The 27,211-nt window shown below is 41.2% G+C and overlaps 1 protein-coding gene across 9 annotated transcripts in view; it reads left to right on the top strand.

The window, feature by feature from the left end:
* Positions 1 to 27,211, top strand: part of LOC137369760 (intermembrane lipid transfer protein VPS13B-like) — a 1,379,747-nt gene that overhangs the window by 1,101,676 nt on the left and 250,860 nt on the right. For all 9 annotated transcript variants that reach the window (XM_068031169.1, XM_068031166.1, XM_068031168.1 and 6 more), the window contains 2 exons: positions 2,341 to 2,467; positions 8,154 to 8,297. In XM_068031169.1, the coding sequence (XP_067887270.1) occupies positions 2,341 to 2,467; positions 8,154 to 8,297 (271 nt within the window). The remainder of the gene's footprint in view (positions 1 to 2,340; positions 2,468 to 8,153; positions 8,298 to 27,211) is intronic.

Consider the following 27,211-nt stretch of genomic DNA (forward strand, 5'->3'; position numbering starts at 1 on the left):
TGATGTTAGGGTAAGGTGCCCAGTTCACAAGATTATAGTGAGATGTACATCCCTTGTGAATACATTTGAAATACATTCAAACTTGGATCAAAGCCTGTTTGGTTAGAGTTTCAGTTCTTCCAATCTGGTGTATTCTACTTGATTGTTATGATATTAGTCGTCTTAGGTGCGAAGATTGAACGATGAAAAATGAACAGTGTTGTATTAAATTTAAAATTGTACGTGCAAGCCTGTTTTCCTTGGAAATTGATAAACTTATTCAGACAGTTAGAACAAAGAACAAAGAAAATTACAGCACAGGAACAGGCCCTTCGGCCCTCCAAGCCTGCGCCGATCCAGATCCTCTATCTAAACATGTCGCCTATTTTCTAAGGGTCTGTATCTCTTTGCTTCCTGCTCATTCATGTATCTGTCTAGATACATCTTAAAAGACGCTATCGTGCTCGCGTCTACCACCTCCGCTGGCAATGCGTTCCAGGCACCCACCACCCTCTGTGTAAAGAACTTTCCACGCATATCCCCCCATACTAAAATTCATCCTGTATTTACTGAATTAGCCTTTCATCCATCAGGGAAGGTCAGAGGTGGGATACCCTGATCCCTAGATTCAGAAAGGAACAACGTGGGTCATCATTATTTTTGATTTCTTTTTTGTCTCTTTCATTCTCTGCACTTTCAGAACTGCCATCATTTGGATAAGACACTAATCCAAGTCTCAGGTGGATGTAAAAAAGTCCTAGATTCCAAGAAATGTAAGGGAGTTGTCCTGGTGTTCTGGCCAGAATTTAACACTCAACCAGTGCTTTCAAAAACAGATTATCTAGTTATTTATCTCACTGCTGTTTTCTGGAGCTTGCTGTGCGCAAATTACCTGCCCCATTTCCCTACATTACAGCAGTGATTACACTGCAAAAACTACTCGACTGGCTGTGAAGCACTTTATGGCATCCCGAAGCTGTGAAAAATGCTATGTGAATGCAATTTTTTTTCTATTTCTCTCCTCTTCACCCTCACCCCCCAATCTGAAATGCAATCTTATCAGGTGCTCCATAAACACACAACAATCCTTTCAGTCTATTGATGCTCATGACCTAAATTTTCTATTATGTAAACAGACATTTCACTTGATCCAGTTTCAGCAAGGAGAGTTGGCAATCTTCATGTGCTTGTTGTGGACCAAACTTATTTGGCTTGGCATGAGGATAGGGCTGTACTTAGACCTCTTTCTAAGTTCCTCCCCAAGGGGGTCTCAGAATTCTATGTTACACAGGACTTACAATTCCCTCCTTTTATCAAGCCCCTCATGCTTCAGAAGTAGATTCTTAGATTCCACATTGCGGATGTAAGGAAAGATCTGTTTTTACATCAGCAGCTAAATTCATATGGAATTCAAGACAACTAATTCAAATCTTATGGGGCAAGGATCCTTGGAAATCCTGCCATGAACCTGGGATTAGCAAACTAAGTTGTGGAGTGCTTACTTTACTGGTACCATTTGGTGTACTGCCTGCATGAAGTCTAGTGGCACTACCAAGTTCAGGGCTACAAGAAGGCACAGTTTAAATGAGTTATTTAGGAAAATATTTGTGAAACGCTGCCTGCGTGTCGAAGCATAATAATTGACCCAACTGCTAAAGCTGATAGGCTATCTATTGAAGAGAAATTTTAAAATTTAAAAAAGGCAGTAAACATTTAACCTCTCTGACTCGGCACTTTAGACCACTTTTAACCATATTGGTGTCATTTGCTTTAGAAGCCTTTTTATTTAAAAAAAAATACATTTTTGAAGATACAAACTCTCAATGCAAATTAAGTGTTCAAAAATAGACTGCTGTAGTTGAAATATTGAACTGTTACTTCTTTTCAACAGAGACTACTACTGGACAAATCAATGGTAATAACGGGTAGATAAGAAAACTTCTGTTTATTCTGCAAGAAAAAGAAACATTCCTTTTTCTTATCACAGTAAATGTGTCCACCTTGAGGGGTGATTTACCAGATAGATTGCTTACCTTATGAAGAATTTCCCTATTCTTTGAATGTTATCCAGATTCTATGAGTCTTTCTTCATGCCTCATTTCTGTTGCATAATTGAGAAAATGGACGTCTGCTTTTCTCAATAAAACGTTCTCCCCCAATTTGATAAATGTTTGAGTGCTGTTTGAGTACAAAAAGACTGTTACCGAGTTGTGATGTGCTTATATGATGTATGTAAGGGTGAGTCACCTGCCTGTGATTTGGAAATGAACTGAAGCACTGTGAAATTTTGCCAGATGGGTATCTGGACTATAGCTGTAATACATAGGACTAACAGTGTGCCATTTTTGTTTTTTATTCCAGTATTAGACGTCAACAAGAACGAAGGGCAATTTTAACTCCAGTTTTGACAGATTTCAGTGTCCGAGTAACAGCTGCTCCTGCTATCCTTTTCACAAAACAGGTCTCACCAGAGAATGCACAGACTGAGGTCAGCATTAAAGAATTTTAATAAACATACAATCTCAGTAGTGATAAGACAATGTATTTTCCATCTGAAGTGATCTAGATTTGACAAGCTCTACAGATTGGCTAGAACTTTCCTCTTTTACATTTTGTTTCCATTTCAAGTAAGGCGCATTATTGTCAATGCTGTGTTTTAGCTGTTGGATTAGTTCTTAATCACGTTCAGTTCAACTTACAAAGAATCTGTTTTTCTCTTGGAATGGTGGGAACTTACCACAATAGGTAATGTAAATCTAGAACTCTCTGCCGCAAAAAACTATTGAGGCTGAGAGTTAATTGAAAATTTCAAAACTGAGCTTGATAGATTTTTTGCTGGTAACAGTATTATGGAATACGGAACCAAGGCAGGTAGTTAGAGTTAAGATACAGATCACCACAAATTAATTGAATGGCATAACAAACTTGAGGATCTGAATGGTCTACTCCTGTTCATTACAGAAACTTACAGTTAAAGTCTGACAAAACTTCCTATGAATTATAAGCTACAGGACTGATGTTGAATTGGGTTCAATATTTCATTGCATTGTGTGTTACATAATCAATATATAAATTTGTAACTGTAAACTAATTTTGGTGTTCTTCTATTGGTTCTTGGAATGTGGACATCACTGGCAAGGCCAGCATTTATTGTCCATCCCTCATTGCACTTGAGAATTGCTCTTGTTTAGAATGTTCGTGTGACTGCACTACACAGGAACTCAAGTTGTTTGTGAATCATAGAAAATCATAGAATCATAGAAAGTTTCAGGCACAGAAAGAGGCCACTTGGCCCATCGTGTTTGTGCCGTCTGAAAAACGATCCACCTATTCTAATCCCACCTTCCAGCATTTGGTCCGTAGCCCTGCAGATTACAACACTTGAGGTGCATATCCAGACTCCTTTTAAATGAGTTGAAGGTTTTTGCCTCAACTATCTTTTCAGGAGTGAGTTCCAGACCCTCACCACCCTCTGGGTGAAAAAGTTTTTCCTCATCTCCCCTCTAATTTTTCTACCAATCACTTTAAATTTATGCCCCCTCGTCACTGACCTCTCTGCTAAGGTGAATAGACCCTTCACCTCCACTCTATCCAGGCTCCTCAAAATTTTGTACATTTCAATCAGATCTCCCCTCAGCCTTCTCTGTTCCAAGGATAACAACCCCAAACTATTCCTCATAGCTGCATTTTTCCAGTCCTGGCAACATCCTCGTAAATCTCCTCTGTACCCTCCCTAGTGCAGTTACATCCTTTCTGTAATGAGGTGACTAGAGCTGCACACAGTACTCAAGTTGTGGCCTAACAAATACAGTTCCAGCATAGCCTCCCTACTCTTATATTCTATACCTTGGCTAATAAAAGAAGGGATTCCATATGCCTTCTTAACCACCTTATCGACCTGACCTGCTGCCTTCAGGGATCTCCAGGTTGAATTCCATTTTCCACTTTACTGCCCATCTGACCAGACCATCAATATCTTCCTGCAGCCTACAGCTATCCTCCTGGCTATCTACCACATGGCCAATCTTTGTGTCATCTGCAAACTTCTTGATCATGTCCTACATTGAGATCCAAATCGTTAATATATACCACAGAAAGCAGGGGACCCAGTACTGAGCCCTGTGGAATGACACTGGAAACAGCCCTCCAGTCACTAAAACAGCCATCACCAATTACCCTTTGTTTCCTGCCACTGAGCCAATATTGTATCCAGTTGCTGCATTTCCCTGGATCCCATGGGATTTTATTTTTTTAACCAGTCTGCCGTGTGGGACTTTGTCAAAAGCCTTGCTAAAATACACGTAGACCACATCAACTGCACTACCCTCATCAATCTTCCTTGTTGCTTCTTCAAAAGGTTCGATCAAGTTGGTCAAACAAGATCTTCTCTTAGCAAATCCACTATCCTTGATCAACCTGTGCCTTTCTAAGTGACAGTTTATCCTGTCTCTTTGAATAGATTCCAATAATTTGCCCACTACTGAGGTTAGACTGACTGGCTTGTAATTATGTGGTCTATCCTTTGTTCCCATTTTAAACAGAGGTACAACTTTAGCAGTTCTCTTATCCCCCGGCACCACACTTCTGTCTTATCTTACCCTGTAGGCTCCTTGACATCCATGGGGCTCCAGGTTTGGCCGCTTACCATTTTTCTTTGTGGGAACATGTTTACTCTGAACCCTTTGAATCTCTCCTTTGAATGCCTCCCACTGTTCTGACACTGATTTACCTTCAAGTAGCTGTTTCCAGTCCACTTTCGCTAAATCACTCCTCAGTTTAGTAAAATTGGCCTTGCCCCAATAGAGAACTCTAACTCCTGTTCTATCGCTGTCCTTTTCCGTAATTATGTTAAAACTCACTAAATTATGAACACTGCCACCAAAATGCTGTCCCACTGCTACTCCTTTCACCTGCCCATCTTCAATTCCTAAAACTAAGTCTAAAACTGCGCATAGGCACCAATGATATAGGTAAAAAATGGCATGAGGTCCTACAAGCAGAATTTAGGGAGTTAGGAGCCAAGTTAAAAAGTAGGACCTCAGAGGTAGTAATCTCAGGATTGCTACCAGTGCCACGTGATAGTCAGAGTAGAAATGAAAGAATAGTCAGGATGAATGCGTGGCTTGAGAGATGGTGCAGGAGGGAGGGGTTCAGATTTTTGGGACATTGGGACCGGTTCTGGGGGAGGTGGGACTATTACAAATTGGACGGTCTACACCTGGGCCGGACTGGAACCAATGTCCTTGGGGGTGCTTTTGCTAACGCTGTTGGGGAGGGTTTAAACTAATGTGGCAGGGGGATGGGAACCAAATGAGGAGGTCAGTGGACAGTAAGGAGGTAGTAACTAAAGCCTGTAAGGAACTAGATAATGAAGTCAGCGTGACTAAGGAAAAGAGTAGACAGGGAGCAGATGATGAATGCAAAGGAACTGGTGGTCTGAGGTGCATTTGTTTTAATGCAAGAAGCGTAGTAGGTAAGGCAGATGAACTTAGGGCCTGGATTAGTACCTGGGAGTATGATGTTATTGCTATTACTGAGACTTGGTTGAGGGAAGGGCATGATTGGCAACTAAATATCCCAGGATATCGATGCTTCCGGCGGGATAGAGAGGGAGGTGAAAGGGGTGGAGGAGTTGCAGTACTGGTCAAAGAGGATATCACAGCTGTGCTGAAGGAGGGCACTATGGAGGACTCGAGCAGTGAGGCAATATGGGCAGAACTCAGAAATAAGCAGGGTGCGGTAATAATGTTGGGGCTGTACTACAGGCCTCCCAACAGCGAGCGTGAGATAGAGGTACAAATATGTAAACAGATTATGGAAAGATGTAGGAGCAACAGGGTGGTGGTGATAGGAGATTTTAATTTTCCCAACATTGACTGGGATTCACTTCGTGTTAGAGGTCCAGATGGAGCAGAATTTGTAAGGAGCATCCAGGAGGGTTTTCTAGAGCAGTATGTAAATAGTCCAACTTGGGAAGGGGCCATACTGGACCTGGTGTTGGGGAATGAGCCCGGCCAGGTGGTTGAAGTTTCAGTAGGGGACTACTTTGGGAATAGTGATCACAATAAAAAGCCTTTTATTCATATATACGGAGCAAGAGGGTAACTAGAGAAAGGATTGGCCCACTCAAGGACAAAGGAGGAAAGTTATGCGTGGAGTCAGAGAAAATGGGTGAGATTTTAAAAGAGTACTTTGCATCGGTATTCACCGAGCAGAGGGACATGACGGATGTTGAGGTTAGGGACAGATGTTTGATTACTCTAGGTCAAGTCGGCATAAGGATGGAGGAAGTGTTGGGTATTCTAAAAGGCATTAAGGTGGACAAGTCCCCAGGTCCGGATGGGATCTATCCCAGGTTACTGAGGGAAGCGAGAGGGGAAATAGCTGGGGCCTTAACAGATATCTTTGCAGCATCCTTAAACACGGGTGAGGTCCCGGAGGACTGGAGAATTGCTAATGTTGTCCCCTTGTTTAAGAAGGGTAGCAGGGATAATCCAGGTAATTATAGACCGGTGAGCCTGACGTTAGTGGTAGGGAAGCTGCTGGAGAAGATACTGAGGGATAGGATCTATTCCCATTTGGAAGAAAATGGGCTTATCAGTGATAGGCAACATGGTTTTGTGCAGGGAAGGTCATGTCTTACCAACTTAATAGAATTCTTTGAGGAAGTGACAAAGTTGATTGATGAGGGAAGGGCTGTAGATGTCATATACATGGACTTCAGTAAGGCGTTTGATAAGGTTCCCCATGGCAGGCTGATGGAGAAAGTGAAGGCGCATGGGGTCCAGGGTGTACTAGCTAGATGGATAAAGAACTGGCTGGGCAACAGGAGACAGAGAGTAGCAGTGGAAGGGAGTTTCTCAAAATGGAGACGTGTGACCAGTGGTGTTCCACAGGGATCCGTGCTGGGACCACTGTTGTTTGTGATATACATAAATGATTTGGAGGAAAGTATAGGTAGTCTGATTAGCAAGTTTGCAGACGACACTAAGATTGTTGGAGTAGCAGATAGTGAAGGGGACTGTCAGAGAATACAGCAGAATATAGATAGACTGGAGAGTTGGGCAGAGAAATGGCAGATGGAGTTCAATCAGGGCAAATGTGAGGTGATGCATTTTGGAAGATCCAATTCAAGAGTGAATTATACAGTAAATGGAAAAGTCCTGGGGAAAATTGATGTACAGAGAGATTTGGGTGTTCAGGTCCATTGTTCCCTGAAGGTGGCAACGCAGGTCAATAGAGTGGTCAAGAAGGCATACGGCATGCTTTCCTTCATCGGACGGGGTATTGAGTACAAGAGTTGGCAGGTCATGTTACAGTTGTATAAGACTTTGGTTTGGCCACATTTGGAATACTGCGTGCAGTTCTGGTCGCCACATTACCAAAAGGATGTAGATGCTTTGGAGAGGGTGCAGAGGAGGTTCACCAGGACGTTGCCTGGTATGGAGGGCGCTAGCTATGAAGAGAGGTTGAGCAGATTAGGATTATTCTCATTAGAAAGACGGAGGTTGAGGGGGGACCTGATTGAGGTGTACAAAATCATGAGAGGTATAGACAGGGTGGATAGCAAGAAGCTTTTTCCTAGAGTGGGGGATTCAATTACTAGGGGTCACGAGTTCAAAGTGAGAGGGGAAAAGTTTAGGGGGGATATGCGTGGAAAGTTCTTTACGCAGAGGGTGGTGGGTGCCTGGAACGGGTTGCCAGCGGATGTGGTAGACGCGGGCACGATAGCGCCTTTTAAGATGTATCTAGACAGATACATGAATGGGCAGGAAGCAAAGAGATACAGACCCTTAGAAAATAGGCGACATGTTTAGATAGAGGATCTGGATCGGCGCAGGCTTGGAGGGCCGAAGGGCCTGTTCCTGTGCTGTAATTTTCTTTGTTCTTTGTTCTCTCTTGTTGGACTTGCTACATACTGGGCAAAAAGGTTCTCCTGAATGCACCTCAAGAATTTTGCTCCCTCAATTCCTTTCACAGTAAAACTATTCCGGTTAATATTGGGGTAGTTAAAATCCCCTACTATTACTGCCCTATTGTTCTTGCACCTCTCAGAGATTTGCCTACATATCTGCTCTTCTATCTCCCTCTGACTGTTTGGGGGGTCTATACTACACTCCCAGCAGTGTGATTGCCCCTTTTTTGTGATGTATATACTGTTTTTATCTCTATAGGAAATTGTAGTGTGCGGCCATTCACTCGAAGTCAATGTTACGACAAGCCTGGACTTCTTCCTCAGTGTTGCTCAAGTACAGCTCTTACAGGAGTTAGTACAAGCCAATATGCTTGGATTGGAGCTGGCAGACCCATCATCAGAGGTAATCTCATAACTGATTTCAATTAGTTTTTTCATTTTTCACAGTTTTTGAATTACAGGGAAATAATTGCAACATGTGAGCAGTTTATTTGCATTTGTGCCAAGGTTTTTTTTTAAATAATAAAAGTAAGAAAGTGTATGTATCATCCTGTATGCAGCAGGTTAACAGCATTACGTCAACAACAAACCCAAACAGGTGTGAACCGCAAGTTACATAGAATTTGCAGCACAGGAACAGGCCATTCAGCCCAACTGGTCTGTGCCGGCATTTATTCTCCACATGAACCTGAAACGTATTAAGGAACTTCAACCACGTATTATTTGCCCATTTCTTGAAGGTCTGGAGTCACATGAATACTGGTTGTTAGCATTTCAAAAGCCAATGCAAAAACACAGGCAACAAAGAGGTTCCCTGTGGAATGTTCGAATGGAAATGCATTCTCATTAGGGACAACTGATGTATGGGGTTGGGAGGTAAACAATGGTCTTTTAAACTGTAGCTGACATTAGAAAAAATAAAGAATAACACAGATTATGCCTCACAGGATATCACATTACTATCCCAGGCTATGTGCTTGGTTTTGTTTTGGAAGCCAGAAAGCAACTGGGATTCAAAGCGGTCTGTTCGCACCAATCTGGTCCACAGATTGCAGTGTTGAACTTTAATTGGAAGGGAGAAATAATCTGAAAAATCGTTTTGTTTATAGACACTGAAATGTTGTAATGATGTATATATTTAATTATTTTGTAGTTCTCTTACTTGATTGCCATTTGTAAAATGTCAATCTTTAATGTCTGTCATTAGTGACAGGTCGTTTACTATAATCAAATTGTATTTTCAGTTAAGATATTTCATTGCCCTCAGAGCTAAAAAAGAAATCACTCCTTTTTAGTGAACTGCCCTGCTTAGTTGACTGCTAGATTGGATGTTCTAAATATATATTTCGAAGACGAACAGGGGAGTTCTCTCCAGTTTCTGGCCAATATTAATCCCCTTTTTAAAAACAAAACAAAATAGATTACCTGGTCAGTATCTTATTGCTGTTTGTGGAATCTTGCATGCCAAATTGCTTTTTTTCCCATTTGTTTTTGGCATATGAGCGTTGCTGGCAAGGCCAGTGTTTATTGCCCATCCCTAATTGTCCTTGAGAAAGTGGTGGAAGTACACCCACAGCGATTCTTTTTCTGTAGCAGTTTGATACAACTGAGTGGCTTGCTATGCCATTTCAGAGGGCAGATAAGAGTCAACAACATTGCGGTGTTGATCTGAAATCACATGTAGGCCAGACCGGGTAAGGATGGCAGATTTCCTCCCCTGAATGACATTAGTGAACCAGGTTGGGGATTCCAGAATTTTGATTTGGTGACCATGAAGGAACAATGATATATATCGAGTCAGAATGGCATGTGACTTGGAGGAGAACTTGGACATGATGGTGTTCAGATAACAATTGCTCTTGCCCTTCTCAGTGGTAAAGGTCGCAAGGCAGCAGGATTCTGTTAAAGTACCCTTGTTGATTTGCTGCGTTACATCCTGTAGATAAAGCATACTGCAGTCACAATGTGCCAGTGGTGGAGGGGGTGGATTTTGAGTCCAGTGACATGGCTACCAATTAATAAACTTCTGTCCTGAATGATATTGAGCTTGTTGATTGTTTTTATGGCTGCACACATCTAAGCAAGTGAAGAATATTTCATCACATTCCTGACGAGCCTTGTAGATTGTGAAGGAAGAATGTATGAGAGAGTGCATTAGTATTAGGCAGTTACAGATATGAGCCTTACTAGAGGGATTTATCATGATAATCCTACATTACAACAGTGATGGGTGGCGCAGTGGTTAGCACAGCAGCCTCATAGCTCCAGGGACCCGGGTTCGATTCTGGGTACTGCCTGTGCGGAGTTTGCAAGTTCTCCCTGTGTCTGCGTGGGTTTTCGCCGGGTGCTCCGGTTTCCTCCCACATCCAAAGACTTGCAGGTAAATTGGCCGTTGTAAATTGCCCCTAGTGTAGGGAGGTGATAGGGAATATGGGATTACTGTAGGGTTAGTATAAATGGGTGGTTGTTGGTCGGCACAGACTCGGTGGGCCGAAGGACCTGTTTCAGTGCTGTATTTCTAAATAAATGATTACACTTCAAAAGTACTTCATTGGCTGTAAAGTGCTTTGAGATGGCCGGTGATCATGAAAGGCACTATATAAATGCAAGTCTTTTTTTTAATCCTTAAAATAGCTATTGGGGGTGGGGGGGGGGGGGGCGTTGGTGGTGAAGAAAAGATTCTTTTTAAAGAATAGCGTGGTTCCAAGTTCAGAACCTACTGAACCATTCATCACAGTCTTGGGTGGTCTGATACTTGAGCCATGCAGGTTCAGGGCACTGCTGATGAACAACCAGCCAGCTTGGCTTAATAGTGGACGTAGGAGGTGTAGATCTGTCACAGGTGCTGAGATTCTACTTACTTGGCCTGTGGAGCCAAACCCCTAATGGAATGGTCCGAGCTGGGCAAGGAGCAGGAAGCTTACTAATAATTTGTGCTGGTAAACTAAGTGGTTTGAATTCGTTTGAGCTCCAGCATTACCACACTGAATAGTTCTTTTGGGGGATTGTAAACCTTGTCTCTGCCAACCTGCTTCCTAAGCTCTGGACTTAATTAAGTGAATGTGTCCCTCCTGGAAGGGTTTGTGTTCTCAATATTTGTCAAACAGAAACAGGTGGTGGTAGATTTCTCAAGCTTAAAATGGAGACTCTGAGACATGGCGATGGGTTTCTACGTGTGTTAAACACTCAGCTAACCAAAAAAGTCCATGTAATAAATGAATTGTTTTTTTAAGTGATGGCTTTAGGAAATGCTTAAAGTACCACTACTTGTGTGTGGATGTGCATCTGAAATTCCATTCATTAGAATAGATGTGCCATGGCTCCTACGTCTATACAAAATGTGAATTTGTAGATTTAGTGGAAATACCATGTCATACTTAGCTGTCCTTAATCTGCTCAGTTTCACACAATAATTAGTTACTTTGTGCAGTATTTTGTCCATGAAATATTGTCGATTTAATTAAAATGATGTATTAACTGCAAATCTTCTCAGGATTTTTAAAAATAAATATATGCTTCCCTCAATATTTCCCTGGGGCTGAGGAGGATTTTGTTTATGTTACTGGCCAAGTAATCCAGAGGCCTGGACTAATGATGCAGAGACATGAGTTAAAATCCCACTATGACAGTTGGGGAATTAATTAAATAAATCTGGAATAAAAAGCTAGTATCAGTAATGGTGACCATGAAACAACAGGATTGTCGTATTAATCCATCTGGTTCACCAATGTCTTTTAGGGAAGGAAATCTGCCATCCTTACCCAGCCTGGCCTATATGTGACTCTAAACCCACAGCAATGTGGCTGACTCTTAGCTGCACTCTAAAATGACCTAGCAAGCTACTCAGTTTTACTCAAGAAGGTGGCTCATCACTGCCTTCTCAAGGGCAATGAGGGATGGGCAATATATGCTGGCCTTACCAGCAATGCCTACATCCTATGGATGAATTAAAAACAAGGACCAATTGTCAACACATTCGAAGTGATATGGGCCCATATGGAGAGTGGAGTTTATTTAAGTTTATTTACCAAAATTTTAAGGTTCGTGTGGGTGTCAGATTGTGTATGAGGTGTGCAGGAAGTGGAATTTGGTATTAGGAAGGGGTTTGCTTTACAAAAGGAGGATCATTTGAACTAGAAGTTTAAGTCTGGAAGGGAAATGTAGGTGGAGGTAAGTGAGGAATTTGGCATGGGCTCCTTCAATCAGGTTTGAGGTTTAGGGAGGCCCAGACTTGTCCGAGACTGTGTGCTATAAATGGAATTTAGGTTTATTTCGGGAAATACTCTGCTATTTTATTCCTAGGAGTGAGTGATCATCTAATCACCTCAGAATTCATAACAAACAAAGCAACACTTATTATTGAGGTCTGTGCTACCACTCTGAATGCACGTGTTTGGAAGTGTCTTGTTGTATTGAATATAACATGATTAGGTAGACCTTTATTAGTGGACAAAACCCCAGGTTGGGGGGGGGAGGGGCGGGAAGCTTTTGTGTAATGTGGTTAGCGAACACTGAAAGGTCAAAATAGCCAATTATAATGGAGAAAGGCACAATGAAGAAGATAAAAGTTCACAGACACTGGTAACCCAAGCTTTGATTTTTACAACATAGGTTTATTGAAAGACTGAAATAGAAATTCGGAGAAGAGCTTCTGGAAGAAATCATTTGTTCTTTCCTGCCTTATATCTCTGCTCAAATTTTCCCACATTACAATACTGATTACAGTTCATAAGTAATTAATTGGCTGTGAAGCACATGTGGGACCTCCTGAGCGTGTGAGAGGCCACTTTATAAATGCAAGTTTTTCTTTTGCTTTTATCCCTCTTAATATCTCCTCCTTTGCCTTGGTGTCCCTGTTTTTTCAATCTAACATTTTTGTGATGCACCTTGTGACATTTTTCTACATTATCAAATGTGATCTTGGCTTCTCACTTGGTTTTGCATTTCAGGCCAGAATCCCTGACAACATCCTTATTTACTGTGGTCCTTCCCAGAGAAGTATCAGCAGGGTATCTGGTTGGCATCAGGTTTCAAATCAAGTATATCAAACCTTGGAACTACTACAGGGAAAAAAGTACAGCAATTAACTGCTGAAAGATTGATTGTTCCTCGTTGCAAAACAGACATTTGAGATACATGGGAATGGATGTATATAATTCTGACTGATTAATTGCAGAATTTAGTATTGTTATAGTTCAATGAATGTTATGAATAGCATATCTTCAGTTGCATATGTTGATGTTAAATCTTCTGTTTCACTGAGTCTAGATTGATTCAGAAATTAGATCTTGAAAATGTTTCTTCAGTTTCGCACACATGTGAGAAGTAGCTTAGTACTGTTAGGAGATATAGTTGGGAGTGTTTATTCGATCAGTTTGTAAATTGCGAGTCATGGCTTACTGCAAGATAAGCCACCTGTAACACCAGAATGCGCTCCAGCTTAGGCCCTATTAGAACTCCTGCTCAGCTGATCGAGTGTGTTGCAGTTCAGTCACATTAATTGGCACTGCAAGGGCGAAACTTAAACTTTAGACCTAGAATCATCTGGGGTATACAGCCCACATTGTAGCATATACCACAACATAACTCAGCTCTTTTCAAGTTTTTATGTTAACTGGGCCTTGAGTAATGCATATGCCTGCTTACAGACAAAACACATGCGCACAAGTAAGTTGCTTACAGTGTATCTTCGCCAACCTCGCAGCCTCCTCCACGATCTTCAGGCTTGCAAGTTCTGTGTTTACGTCGCTCATTTTTTTTGTCAAGCTCTAGCCACTGTTTATCCTTTAAAGTTCATATTCAACAGTGTGAAAGATGTTAAAGTATGTTGTTTTTGTGGTAATGGCCTTTTTACCATTCATTTGTTTAAAAGCAGACTTTTGCTTAATGGCATTTTTTTTGTCTGAGTCAAGTGATATTCTTATCAAGAAAAGAGACTTATCTTTACATTATAATTCCTGAAACAGTGTTAACGGTGTAGTTGTAGGCGTTTTTTGTAGTTCAAGGTGCTTGTGACAGCTGCTGGTGTTCATTAATCTATGCAGTTTTTGCATAGTAACAGTTATCTTGAAGTACATTAAATTTGACATTTCTACTTTTTTTAAAGACTGACCATAAAATTTCCTTGTCTGCACACTCCATACTCTTCCCTATCCCTGTAATTCCCAATGTACTGGCGCACCCTAGAGGGGCCATACAGCCACATGCTTGGTCTGTAGCATTCTTTCCCAAGCTTTAAATTGTGCAATGTCAGATCAAGTATTGTTTCCACTTGAATTTGCGTTTCCTGCATTTTGAGATAGCAAGAAATTAGCCAAAATGAACTACTTTACTCAAAGAAATAGCCAGTTACCTTAGCATAAGCAGTTAAAATATTTTGTGATAAGTTTGCTATCTCATCAACTGCTATTGAACTTTACTTTCCAGTTGGCTCTCTTTGAATGCATTTAGTTTGTTCATTTGTTCACATAAAGGCTGAACTATTTGTGACTAAGATGTGAGTAAGCAATCGACCAAAATGTTCCTTATTTTTTCATTTTTGCACATTCCTGCAGCCTTCTGTAATATTATGCAAGCTATCCAAAGCATTGTTTTGTTTCAATTGCGTTAATTAAAACAGATGAAGGCAGCTTGTTGTTAACTTTTAAAACAAGCCAAATAAGGCAGCATGGTGGATTTTCTATGTTCCTTCACCTCTGTGATCTGAGTTTTATCAGTCAGGCTGATGGGGAGAAAAGCTTCGCCTTCCGCTGGCTACAAGGTGGCCAGTGAAGTTAACATTGGCAGTTCCAAAGCCATTTCTGTGGGTACAGGACTAGAGTACAAAATTGTCCATAATTTGGCACTAAATTGGCATTCCCACTCTCAGAAACCACAAGAATTGCTAGTATGGAAACTAAATTGCATTGCAATAGAGAATTGTTTTTTTTTCATACTGAGGGTGGAGTTTGAACGCGTACACGGCAGTACAAAGCAATCTTTGCTCTGTACTTGGGCCACATGTGATATCCAACCTTGGAGCTGCCGCTGTCACTGGGTGCAAAAGGTAAATATGTATTCTCCAAAATAAGATCTCTCTTTGCTCACAATTTTTTTTTCATCAAAAAATAAAACCAACACGATAGTGAGCAGCTGAACAGAGATGACAGACAGCAGATTTACCAGTCATAACCACCATATTCCGATCATCTAAATGAATAAAGATGGATTGATGGCAGTGAGAAATGCACTCCAGATTTTCTGCTTTGTTCTTTTTAGGTCCATTTTGTTGTACATCAGTTTGATTCCAAAAATAGGGGTGTTTTTTTCTGCATGGGAATAGAGAGAAAAACTTGCATTTATATAGCATCTTTCATGACTTCAGGATATCACAAAGCCCTTTGCAACCAATTAAGTACTTTTTGAAGTATAAGCACTATTGTAATTCAGTCAATTTGCATACAGGAAGGTCCCACAAACAGCAGTAATCTGTTTTAGTGATATTGATTAAGGGATAGATATTGGCCCAGAACACAGGGGAGAACTTCCCTGCTTTTCTTCGAAATAGTGCCATGGAATCTTTTACATCCACCTGAGGGAGCAGTTGGGGTCTCGTTTAACATCTCATCTTAAAGACGGCACCTCCAACAGTGCAACACTCCCTCTGTGCTGCACTGGGAGTGTCGGCTCAAGTCTTTGGAGTCGACTTCTGACTTAAGCAAGAGTTAAGCCTTTAATTTTAGTTGGAATTAGCTGAAGTAAAGCCAGATTTTAATTGATGCTATCAGAATCTTACGTACAGTGAATTACTTCAAAGTGCAGTGAGAAACATGGCAACTGTGTGACCTTGTCATCTGTTTCTGGCAATGGCTGAGGGTGAAATATTGAACAGAACACAAAAGTACGGGTTATATGCGCAAGCGCCTTCAGTGTCAGGATGGTTAAGTCCACTACTGCTTTTTGGTTCTGAGCAATGCACAGCAGGAAGGTCCAGAGTTTAATTGTTGATCGGGACAGTTGTCGATGTGCTGAAAGTGACCTAGCTACCCTGGTGTTGAAAGGAGCAAGAAAATCATTGCAGTGCAGTGATTGCTGCTAGAGAAGTCCATGTGTATGGATGGCAGGTGACAACAAGGTCAGGTTTGACTGTCTAGGCTCAGCAATGAAGAATGACTACCAGTCCTGGCTCAGTTTGCAACATAATTTGCCTCTGAGTTAGAAAATTGTGTGTTCAAAACCCATTCCAGAGTCTTGAACACATAATCCAGGCTGGCACTCCAGTGCATGACTGAGGAAACACTTGTCAAAGGTACCATTTTTTGGATGAGGCATTAAACCGAGGCCTTGTCTACCCCTCTCAGGTGGACATAAAATATCACATTGCACTATTTCAAAGCAGAACAGGGGAGTTTTCCCGGGTACCCTGGCCAATATTTATCCTCAAACTAACACATAAAAACAGATTATCTCGTCACTAGCACATTGCTGTTTGTGGGAGCTTGCTGTGCGTAAATTAGCTGCCGCACTTCTTACATTCCAACAGTGACTGTGCTTCAAAAAGTATTTCATTGACTGTAGAGTGCTTTGTGACATTGTGAGGTTGTGAAAAATGCTATGTAAATACAAATATTTCTTTCAATTAAATGAGTGCTGCTGTTCTCATGAAATCATCCCCTATTATGCAGTCATGGCAGCAAGATTTTGTGACTGAAAAATACCCACACAACCAGATTATTAGTGAAATTGTTCAGAACAGGCTCATTAAAAAGCCACTATGTATTTAGAGGAAATTATACTTCTGTGATCTTATAATTTAATTGGTCCTAGAGGCTTATGAAGCAGTTTCTGTTGGCTTTCTAATGCGCTTTATCTGCTTCTGATATGAGATGATGGGATGATATAAGAGAACAGATAACTGAGACGTGTTTCTCGATCACAAGAGATACAATGAGTTTACTCAGTTTGGTTTGACTGACCGAGCAATGCACAGGTAAAATATGAAGCTGCAGCTGAGAGCCCAGGATAGTAGAGCAAGAAAGCAATAGGAGATTATCTGGTCATTATCAAATTGTTGTTTGTGGGAGCTTTCTGTGTGCAAATTGACTACTGCATTTCCTGCATTACAACAGTGACATGCTTCATTAGCTTTGGGACATCTTGAGGTTGTGAAAAGCACTATATAATTGGAAGTCATTTTTTTAATTGAGGGGCTGAATTATTGATTGACCACTGAGAAAGCTATATCCAAGCGCTATCAACTAATAATTGTACAGGTAGTAAAGGAAAGCTTAAGATCTTGGTAGGGCTTTAGTTACTTACACCCAACCCTTGAAAGGAGTTGTTTGTCAGTTGTTTTTCCTAACTGATCCATTGACCATTCACTTGTTTGTTTGTGAAAAAGGCTACCCTCTTATATGGGAGACCAGTGACCCTTTATTAAGTATTCCTTGCTAACAAAAGACTGCCCTATGTTGTCAAAGCTTCTTCTTGATAAATGCCATCCATATAGTTACGACCAGGTGAGAAAGAGGTCTAGAGGTCCCTTTCTGTCTTCACCTGGTCTTACTGTGACAGGGTTTAATTTTAAACACACCGTGTTTAAACCCTTGGTGAATCCTTGTTCACTGCTTTCCAATTATAAGGCAAAGAAACGAGCACAAACAGGCTTTCTTGGGTTTAAAGAAGAAAAGTGAAATTGATTAAACTTAAACTCTAATTCGGTTAACACCTATGGATACACAACACACCCATGCTAGCATGCATACGCGATACACACGTGCAGATAGGGACAGAAAAGAACAGAAGAAAAAAAAAGTGAAAAGCTTTGAGGCAATCTCTGAGGCTGTTTTTTAGTTACTGTGCTTTGAGCTCGGTACAGAGTCTTTGATTGAAGATATGGTCTTGCTTTTCATTGGGGCCCAGTATTCTTCTTAAACCTTGTTCACTGTAGGAGACTTTCTCTCTCTTGGGGTTCACATGTCTTCAGTGGGTTTTGGAGTTCTGTGAGAAAGAGATGAGAGCAGACAGGAGGTCTTCTTCAGTCCAGGAGCATTCTGCTTTCTGCCAGTTCAAACACTGTCTCTACAATTTAAAACTCCCCATGTTGGCCAGCAGGGTAGTCACATGACTAGTATAACCACTTTTGGCTTTGTGTATTGGATGGGTCAGGGAATGGTCCTTTGTTCCAAGCAGTGTCTGTTAATATGTAGAAATGACCTTCCTGCCAGGGGCTTGGCAACCTTCTATTGGGCCTTCTCTTCTTCCCAGCAACAATTTGAAATTGAATGACCATGTGGTGAAATTAATATGCCTCAATTTTGGCAGGTGGGGGCCTGCATACAATACCCTGCAGAATTCTGGGAATGAGCAGCTTAACCATTTTATTTTCCAGCAACAATAGAAGTCTACAAGCTATTTATAATTCAAAAGAAACCAAAATCTTAAATCATTTGAGATTAAACCAGATCCTAGTCGTGCGTATATCCCTCAATTCTCAACAATAAATGTGAGGAGTTCATAGACTTCTTTATCACTAAGGTTCAAACCATCTGATCAGCTGCTTCTGCCGCTTCCCTCCTTTCCACTAGCCCACCAGCCAAATTTCCTCTAAAGTTTCCCCCCTACCTGCACTTGCCTCTTTCTCTAGTTTCTCTCCTATCTCCCTTCAGGTCCTCTCCGAAGTCATCTTGTCCAGCTCAAAATGCTATTCCCACTAAATTGCTGATCGCCCAACATCCCCTCCTGTTCCCCAAGCTAGCTGATATTGTTAACAATTCTCTTTCTTCAGTTGCTGTCCCTCTCTCCATTCAATCTGCCAACATGATTCTCTATCACCCCTCTCCTCAAAAAAAGGCCAATCCTTGGCCCCACTATCCTTGCAAATTACTGTCCCATCTCCAACCTCCCTTTCTTCTTGAACATGTTGTCGCCTCCCAAATCCGTGTCTATCTTTCCCAGACCTCCATGTTTCCCTCCAATCAGGTTACCACCATGCCACAGTACTGAAACGGCTCTTTTCAAAGCCACAAGTCCTATGTGACTGCTGCAAAGGTAAACTATCTCTCCTCATCCTGTCCGCAGCCTTTGACACAGTTGACCACATCGATCTGATACTTTAACTGTTTCTCTCTCCACAGATGCTGCCAGAACTGCTGAATATTTCCAGCATTTTCTGTTTTTATCCAGCTGAGTGGCACCACACTTGCCTGATTTCATTCTCCTCTATCTAATCATAGTCAGAGTATCACTTGCAATGGCTTCTCTTTCTGCTCCCACGCCATTACCTCTGGTGTCCCCCAAGACTCTATTCTTGACCCCCTCCTATTTCTTGTGTATATGCTGCCCCTCAGCGACAACATCTGATAATTTTTGCATGTATGCTAACAACATCCAGCTCTAACCTCACCACCACCTGTCTCTACTCCACTGTTGCAAAATCATCTGACATCCAGTCCTGGATGTGCAGAAACTTCCTCCAATTAAATATTGAGAAGACTGAAGCCATTATCTTTAGTCCCCAGACCAAACTCCGATCTCTAGCAACCAGCTCCAACCCTCTCTCTAACAACTATCTGAGACTAACCCAGACTGTTCACCACCTTGGTGTCATATTTGACCCCAAGATGAGCTTCCAACCACATATCTGCGCCATCAGTAAGACTATTTCTACTTCTGTAACATGGCCCGACTTCATCCCTGCCTCAGCTCATTTGCTGCTGAAACATTCATTCTTACTTTCATTGCCTCTAGACTTGACAATTCCAATGCACTGCTGGCCAGTCTCCCACTTCCTAAACTCCATAAACTTGAGGTCATCCAAAACTCTGCTGCTCATGCCATTGTCCGCACCAAGTCCCTTTCACCTATCACCCTTGTGCTCGCTGACCTACATTGGCTCCCGGTCAAGCAACACCTCAAAATTCTCAATCTTGTTTTCAAATTGCTCTGTGGCCTGGCCCCCCTCTATCTGTAATCTCCTCCAGCCCCACATCCCTCTGTGATGTTGGCACTCATCTAATTCTGGCCTCTTGCGCATTCGCGATTTTATTTGCTCTACCACTGGTGGCCGTGCCTTCAGTTGCCTAGGCCATAAGCTGTGAAATTCTCTCCCTAAACTTTTCCACCTCTCTCCCTTTCTTCCTTCAACACGCTACTTAAAACCTTTGACCAATCTTTCGGCTATCTGCCCTAACCTTATGTAGCTCAGTCTCTAATTTTGCTTTACAGAGCTCCTGTGAAGCACTTTGGGACATTTTCATTATGCTAAAGGCACTGTATAACTATAGATAGAATCATAGAATAGTTATAGCACAGAAGGAGGCCATTCAGCCCATTGTGTCTGTGCTGTCTCTCTGGAGGACCCATTCACCTAGTACCACTCCCCTGCCCATATAAAAATCGGTTATCTTATACAAGGAAGTCCAGAGGTATGAACTAGAGCGTGAGTTGTAAGGATGTACTCTACAGGGGCACCCTATATAGTCATGATCCCATAAAAAATATGAATGCTCTTTTATAACCTTGGCTTTAAGATATATTTGGTGGGCAGCTAGATTGAAGCTTGCCAAAATGTTACCAGCAGCAGGGTATGCTGCCAAGGAACTTGTGGCAGATGGTCATTAAGGCATTGAAATGCTAAGTGAGAAGCCGAACGCTACCCTAGAGGCTCAAAAGTACAACATTCAATGGCAAGACAGAGCTGCAAAACAAGCCAGCCCATGGGACTCATCATAGTAACCATTAAGAAATTTGAGCAGGCTCAGAAATTGATTGAAGGTAGTTTCACTCTTTACTTCTTACATTGCTTTGGAGGAGGTACACATTCCAGTCCAGACTCAATATTTCAGGTGCCAGTGATTCAGCAACTGTGCTGACCCTCACAGTACTGCTGTTGAACTCCAGAAAAGGCTAAAGGATGTAAGAAAGAAAACCCCAGGAGAGAATGGCACCACCAAAAGCATGCTCACTAGGGCACCCATAGAGCCAAAAGTCTTCTCCGGGTCATTAGTGCTGGATTACTTCCTCAGATAACGTGTTTTAGGGGAGGAAGATGCACCAGTGATAACTTTGTTACAGCTATGAGAGCACATTATCTAAGCCTTCAACAAGAAAATGTGTACACTGATTGTGTTCCAGCACGTGGAAATGGCTAATGACCATGTTTGGCACATTGGGCTACAACTTATCGCCTGCCAGCTTGACATCCCAAATGAGCTGATTTGATGGATAATGAATTTCCTGTCAGAGTGCACTCAGCAATTTCCACCAGGTTTTGCCCAATGTGAGGTGGTGCCCAGTGCACAGTTCTCTATCCCTTCCAGTTCTTAGTGATATTTCAACATCTGAATAAAAGGTTAGTATTTTCCCACATTTTGCTGACAATGCTGCCATTTCAATACCCTCCATGAGCTCAAATCACATCGGAAAATCTCCAAAGGTGCCTGGATATTGCAGAGGAGCAACTTTACCAGAGATCAATTCTACTTCTCCCCCACAAAAAATCGCAATGTGTGCTAATTCTCTAAAGAAGTTAGCACAAGAAACATGCTATGAGAATTGAACTGTCAAAAACAAGAGCAGAAGTTCCTGGACATAACCTAACAGTGGAATGCATCTTGGCAACATCACTGCCAGAGTGGGTGAGTTGTAAGTCTTTTGTGGAAAGGAGCGCTAAAGTCATCCACAGAACTTTCTTTGGACTGTTCATCTGTCTAATCTGTCAAAATATGCATCCAGCCTGGTGCGCAGTGAGAGATCCACAGATTAACATATCGCCTTCTATGCTTCATCTGCTCAATCCATCAGTGGACTCCCAACAATCATGGAATCGTTAAATTGTTACAGCACATAAGGAGGCCATTCAGCCTGTCGTGTCCATGCTGACTCTCGGCAATAGCAACTCAGCTAGCCCCACTTGCTCTTGCCCTTTCCCCATTGCCCTGCAGATTTTTTTTCTCTTCAGGTAATTATCCAATTCCCTTTTGAAAGGCCTGATTGTATCTGCTTCCACCACCCTCTCGAGTAGTGCATTCCAGATCCTAACCACTCGCTATATAAAAAAAAAGCTTTTCCTCATGTGGCCATTGGTTCTTTTGCCAATCACCTTCAATCAGTGACCTCTAGATCGCAACCCTTCCGCCAATGGGAACAGTTTCTCTCTCTCTCTGTCCAGACCCTTTTATGATTTTGAACATTTCTATCAAATCTCCTCTCAACCGTCTCTTCTCTAAGGAGAACAACCCCAGCTTCTCTAGTCTATCGATGTAACTGAAGTCCCTCACCGCTGGAACCCTTCTCATAAATCTTTTCTGCACCCCCTATAAAGCCTTCACGCCTTTCGTAAAGTGCAATAGCCAGAATTGGAAGGTTCCTGAGTCTCCAGCACAGGTACCTGCACAAGGGAAGGACTAATCCATTGTCACTGCTGATGGAAGAAGGACCAAAGTCACCCTAGTAAATTTGCAACACTGCATTGCCTGTGGGGCTGCATTAGGTTGGGAGCATTCAATCACAGAGAGATGAGCCTGTATTGTCCCTGCATCCCTCTGAATACACTGTTGTATCCTGAGAAAGTTCCAGTATTCCTAACAGGAACTTATATCATTCAGCAAATCCATTTCCCTGACCCAGCAAGCCAGACTGAAATGAAATGGAATTAACTTATTCATCAGGTTTGTGAATTAGCAGGTTTAAATGCTAAATTAAGTCATAATTTTCTGTGAATCTGGAAATAATATAGGATATGTTCAGTGTGAGTAACACGTTACTGAACACTTCTATATTCACCAAAAAGTCAGCTAATCTTTGGAGTTCTCTGACATTATGGACCTTGCAATGGAGCAATTCTAAAACTTTGTTAATGCAATAATTTTTTAAAAATTAAATGAAGGTGCAATTATTAACCAATAAATTAATGCTATATTTTGTAATAACTTGTGTTGTTACATCATCCTGGCTTTGTAATTGAATTATCAAAAGCTGTATTTCACGTAATAGTTGTAACAAAATTGAAAAAGATTATGTGCACAAATTTACAATTTTCTGCTTGGTTTACATTGGGAATCTTCTTATTACTTCACACTATTTCTATCTGTACTTTTAAACCAAAATAAAGTTGTGGACAGTGTAACATTCAACAGAAGGCACAAGTCATCAAGGACAAAATACAAGACTGAGAGTTGTTCTCTTCCTGACCTCAGTAAACTTTATTTTCAGCTAGTAAGTGGGAACTGATGCGTACAACAGTAGTACGGAATGACTTACATTTAGATGTGACTTCCCTTCTCTGTCCTCCACTTTGCACCTTTTACCCATTTCCCCCCGCTCCCACCAGCCCATCGCAGATAGCCATAATGAGAATCATGGTGCAAGCTAGTGGTTTGTGCAACAGAAGTATTTATGTTCCAGCCTGCTTGGGAAGCCAGATACTCAGGCCTTAATAAGGGCTTTGAGCAATTATTATCGGCAGTAACTTGTTGCAGTTTCTTTGAACCATGCCTTTTAAGATGAGACTACTACAAAAACCCATACTTCTGAACTTCAAATCACCCTCGTATTGTTAGTAGTTTATCTATAATACTAAATATCTAACCATCTGCTGGTTTGTATTTGTGAAGGCTATCCCCTACAGGAAACACATACTATATCTTAAAATATTTAAACTAACAAGCTAGTCATGGCTGTAATAATGGGTTGCATTTGCATGTCTCTACGGGTTCCAACACTTTGGTGTTCTGGTGTAATTCTAGCCAGACACAGCCATTATGCATCTGGAAATAGACTTTTTATCAATGGCCCATGCTGGCCTCTTAAAAAGGCACATCCTTTCCAGAAGCTAACCATGAGACAGACTGTTTCATTGAGGATGGTGTTATAATGCTCTATTTTGATTTTCTCTGTTGTTTTAGACCACATTTGTATATCATAAAAAGATGGGCCCCACTAGTTTCATTTTCAACCTGACAGCACTTAGAAAAAAAAATTCACTTAATGTATCTTAGGTACACATGCTTGACGGTACATTGTTCCTAAAATCTTGATGATCTTATGATACTTCTCTCTATTTACTCTAAAGGGGCTGTTAATGGTCTCTGTTGTAATGTTTAAAGGATATGTCATCAAAATATATAACCTTGCTACAATCTCCTAATTACATCAGTTACTTTTGAATCTCTTTGTTCAGCTGGAGCACTGCAGAAGTTGTTGATCTGAAATGTTGTAGCTTTGTTATAAATCGAGAAAGCAACAACAGTCCTGTTAATTGTGATTTCTGTTACTCAGAATGTGAATTTGCCATCAGTTGATAACCAGAAAATATTAAAATGCTGTAACTGTAACACCATATTCAAATAATACACTTTCAGAGAACTATTTATTCTGTTGGGGAGTCCAGAACAAGGGACCATAACCTTAAAATTAAGGCTAGGCAGTTCAAGGATGATGTCAGCAAGCAGTTTCTCACTAAAGGATAGTGGAAATCTGGAACTCTCTGCCAAAAAATCTGTCAGTTGAACATTTCAGAACTGAGATTGCTACATTTATTTTAAGCAAGGGTATTAAGAGTTACAGAGCCAAAGCAGGGTAGATGGAATTGATACAGATCAGCCATGATCTGATTGAATGGCGGAACAGGCTTGAGGGCTGAATATGAAACTTTTTCAGCTCAGGTGGATGTAAAAGATCCAACAGCACTTTTCGAAGTCAAGCAGGGGAGTTCCCCCCCGTGTCCTGGATTAGTTTTATCCCTCAACTAACACCTAATACAGATTATCTGGTGATTATCACATTACTGTTTGTGGAAGCTTGCTGTGTGCAAATTGGCTGCCGTGTTTCCTACATTACAACAGTGACTGTACTTCAGAAAAGTACTTCATTGGCTGTGAAGTGCCCTGGGATTTCATGAGGGCGTGAAAGGCACTATGCATATGGAAGTCTTTCTTTACTCTTTTCCAATGATCCTAAGACATTTGAAAACTAACTTCATGAACAAAGACACAGAACACAGTTGCTGCAACACCGTGAAAGGAAATTGAATACTAGCTGGTATAATGTATACTACAAGCCAGTTCCCTTATCTGGATATTCAAATTATGATCAAATTTGATCTTCCAACAGCTTGGAAACCCATCTGAAGTCTTAGATTGAGTGATGGCCCTACAACAAACCAGTTTGTAGTACAGTTGAAACATGCTAAGATGGCATATAGCAGGAAAATATTCATTTAGAAACATTTTTTTTCTTAAAAAAAGACTCAACAATTACTGTAAAGCTAGGTTGGTTAGATCACAACATAGTTCATAATTGACATTGTCCTGATGCCTTTTTGCTGTTTATAAAAAAAAAAGTTTAGTTCTGTCATTGGTTTTATCTTCTAGAACGGCTGCCAGAGTTTAATGTTGGTTTGATAAATTCTGCTCCCTCCACAAATTTTGTGGTTGGTGTTTGGAACATGTGCAAATACTGTGAGTGAAACAGCCGCAGTGGTAGCAAAAGAAGGCATGATAATCATTTTTCTTCAGTGTTACTAGGATTCAATCTATTTTATGTACAAGTATTATATAAACATTATTTTGGTAAAGAGATTGGTGACTCATTACATTGGAATAGGCCTAAAACATGGCAGTTTTAAAGCATGTGATTTGTCAGATCTGGAAGTATATATGATTCTGACAAGGAGGCTAAACGGTGGAGGTATGGCAGTCTCCTGAACTGATGACCTTCACCTTGAGCATTTGAGCAAAAACAACTAGATCATGCACTGCCTGAAAGAATGGTGGAAGCAGATTCAATAGTTCAATAGTAAGTTTCAGAGGAAAATTGGACAAGTACATGAAAAGGACAAAATTTGCAGGGCTTTGGAGGAAGGGCAAGGGAATGGAGCTGATTGGATAGCTCTTGCAAAATGCTGGAACACACGCACAATGGACCAAATGGCCTCCTTCTGCGCTGTACATTTCAATAATTATATCTCACTATTGTTTGATATATTCCGTAAATAACCTATTAATGCATGTTTCAAATGAAATTATTTGTGCCAATGAGTCAAGAATAAGCACAGGTTTTCGTAGATTGTTTTAAGCTACAGTAATCATTAAAAGCCAACTTTGTTTGATGTCTGCTATCTGTAAGTATTGTGCATATCAATTTCTTATTGCATACCATGGTAAAGTAACTGACAAGTTCATTGCAATTAAATGTGTATGCCACCTCTGAGACTCTGTAAATCAAGAGTACTGCAGCTGAACCTTGCTGCGATTGATTTAGAGGCTTTAAGTACCTGTCAATGTAATAGAATTTTTAAAAAAAGGCAGAACTCTGCAACAGTGCCTTCCATCATAATAAGAATCACAATGAGAGTACGACTGTTGCATGCTGCACCATGTGCGCAGCTGTTAAATATAGTAACCAGGGACTGACATGCATTAGCGCAAATGTCTTTGCCACCAGTTTTTCCCTATATTCCCAGTGGCATTTTTCTTTATAACAAAAATCTAACGTTTCAGAATAACCACCTTCTTTTATTTCATGCTTGATCTGTGTTTTAATAATGTTACAATATCCGGCCCCTGTGAGTTAACGAAATGTGTGATTTAAAGATGTTGGAATGTTAAGGCAAAATTGTCACCCACGCAAGATATTTTAGGGCCAGAATCTGACATCATTTGCTTTTTATAGCTTTAATGAATCAGAATAGTAACAACATGGATATATTATTAACATCCCTTGCTGCTTTAAACTGTCATAATAGTACAAATCGGTAAGTTTATGTGACAGAGCAAATGAACTGATGATTTTGATGGCACAAATTTCTCAGCTAGCCTGTTTTGCATTTTCCCTGTATGATTTGAAATGAACATTAAGCACTTAACACGTAAACAGCAATAACCAGTTCACCGATGTTTACTTTTGGTTCCACCAGGGCCACTCGGCTCCTGACCTCATTACATCCTTGGTCCACACTTGGAGAAACGAGCTGAACTCAAGGTGAGGTGAGTCACTGCGCTGGATATCAAGGCAGCATTTGACCGAGTGTGGCATTAAGGAGCCCTAGCCAAACTGAAGTCAATGGGAATCAGGGGGAAAACTCCGCTGGTTGGAGTCATACCTAGCACAAAGGAAGATGGTTGTGGTTGTTAGAGGCTAATCATCTCAGCTCCAGGACATCACTGCAGGAGTTCCTCAGGGCTGTATCCTAGGTCCAACCATCTCCAGCTGCTTCATCAATCACCTTCCCCTCCGTCATAAGGTCAGAAATGGGGATGTTCACCGATGATTGTACGCTGTTTTAGTTTTAGGTTTTAGTTTAGGCAGGCATCAAGATTGGCGCAGGCTTGGAGGGCC

The sequence above is a fragment of the Heterodontus francisci genome, chromosome 5 (assembly GCF_036365525.1).
Source record: "Heterodontus francisci isolate sHetFra1 chromosome 5, sHetFra1.hap1, whole genome shotgun sequence".
In the NCBI taxonomy this organism is placed as follows: Eukaryota; Metazoa; Chordata; class Chondrichthyes; order Heterodontiformes; family Heterodontidae; genus Heterodontus; species Heterodontus francisci.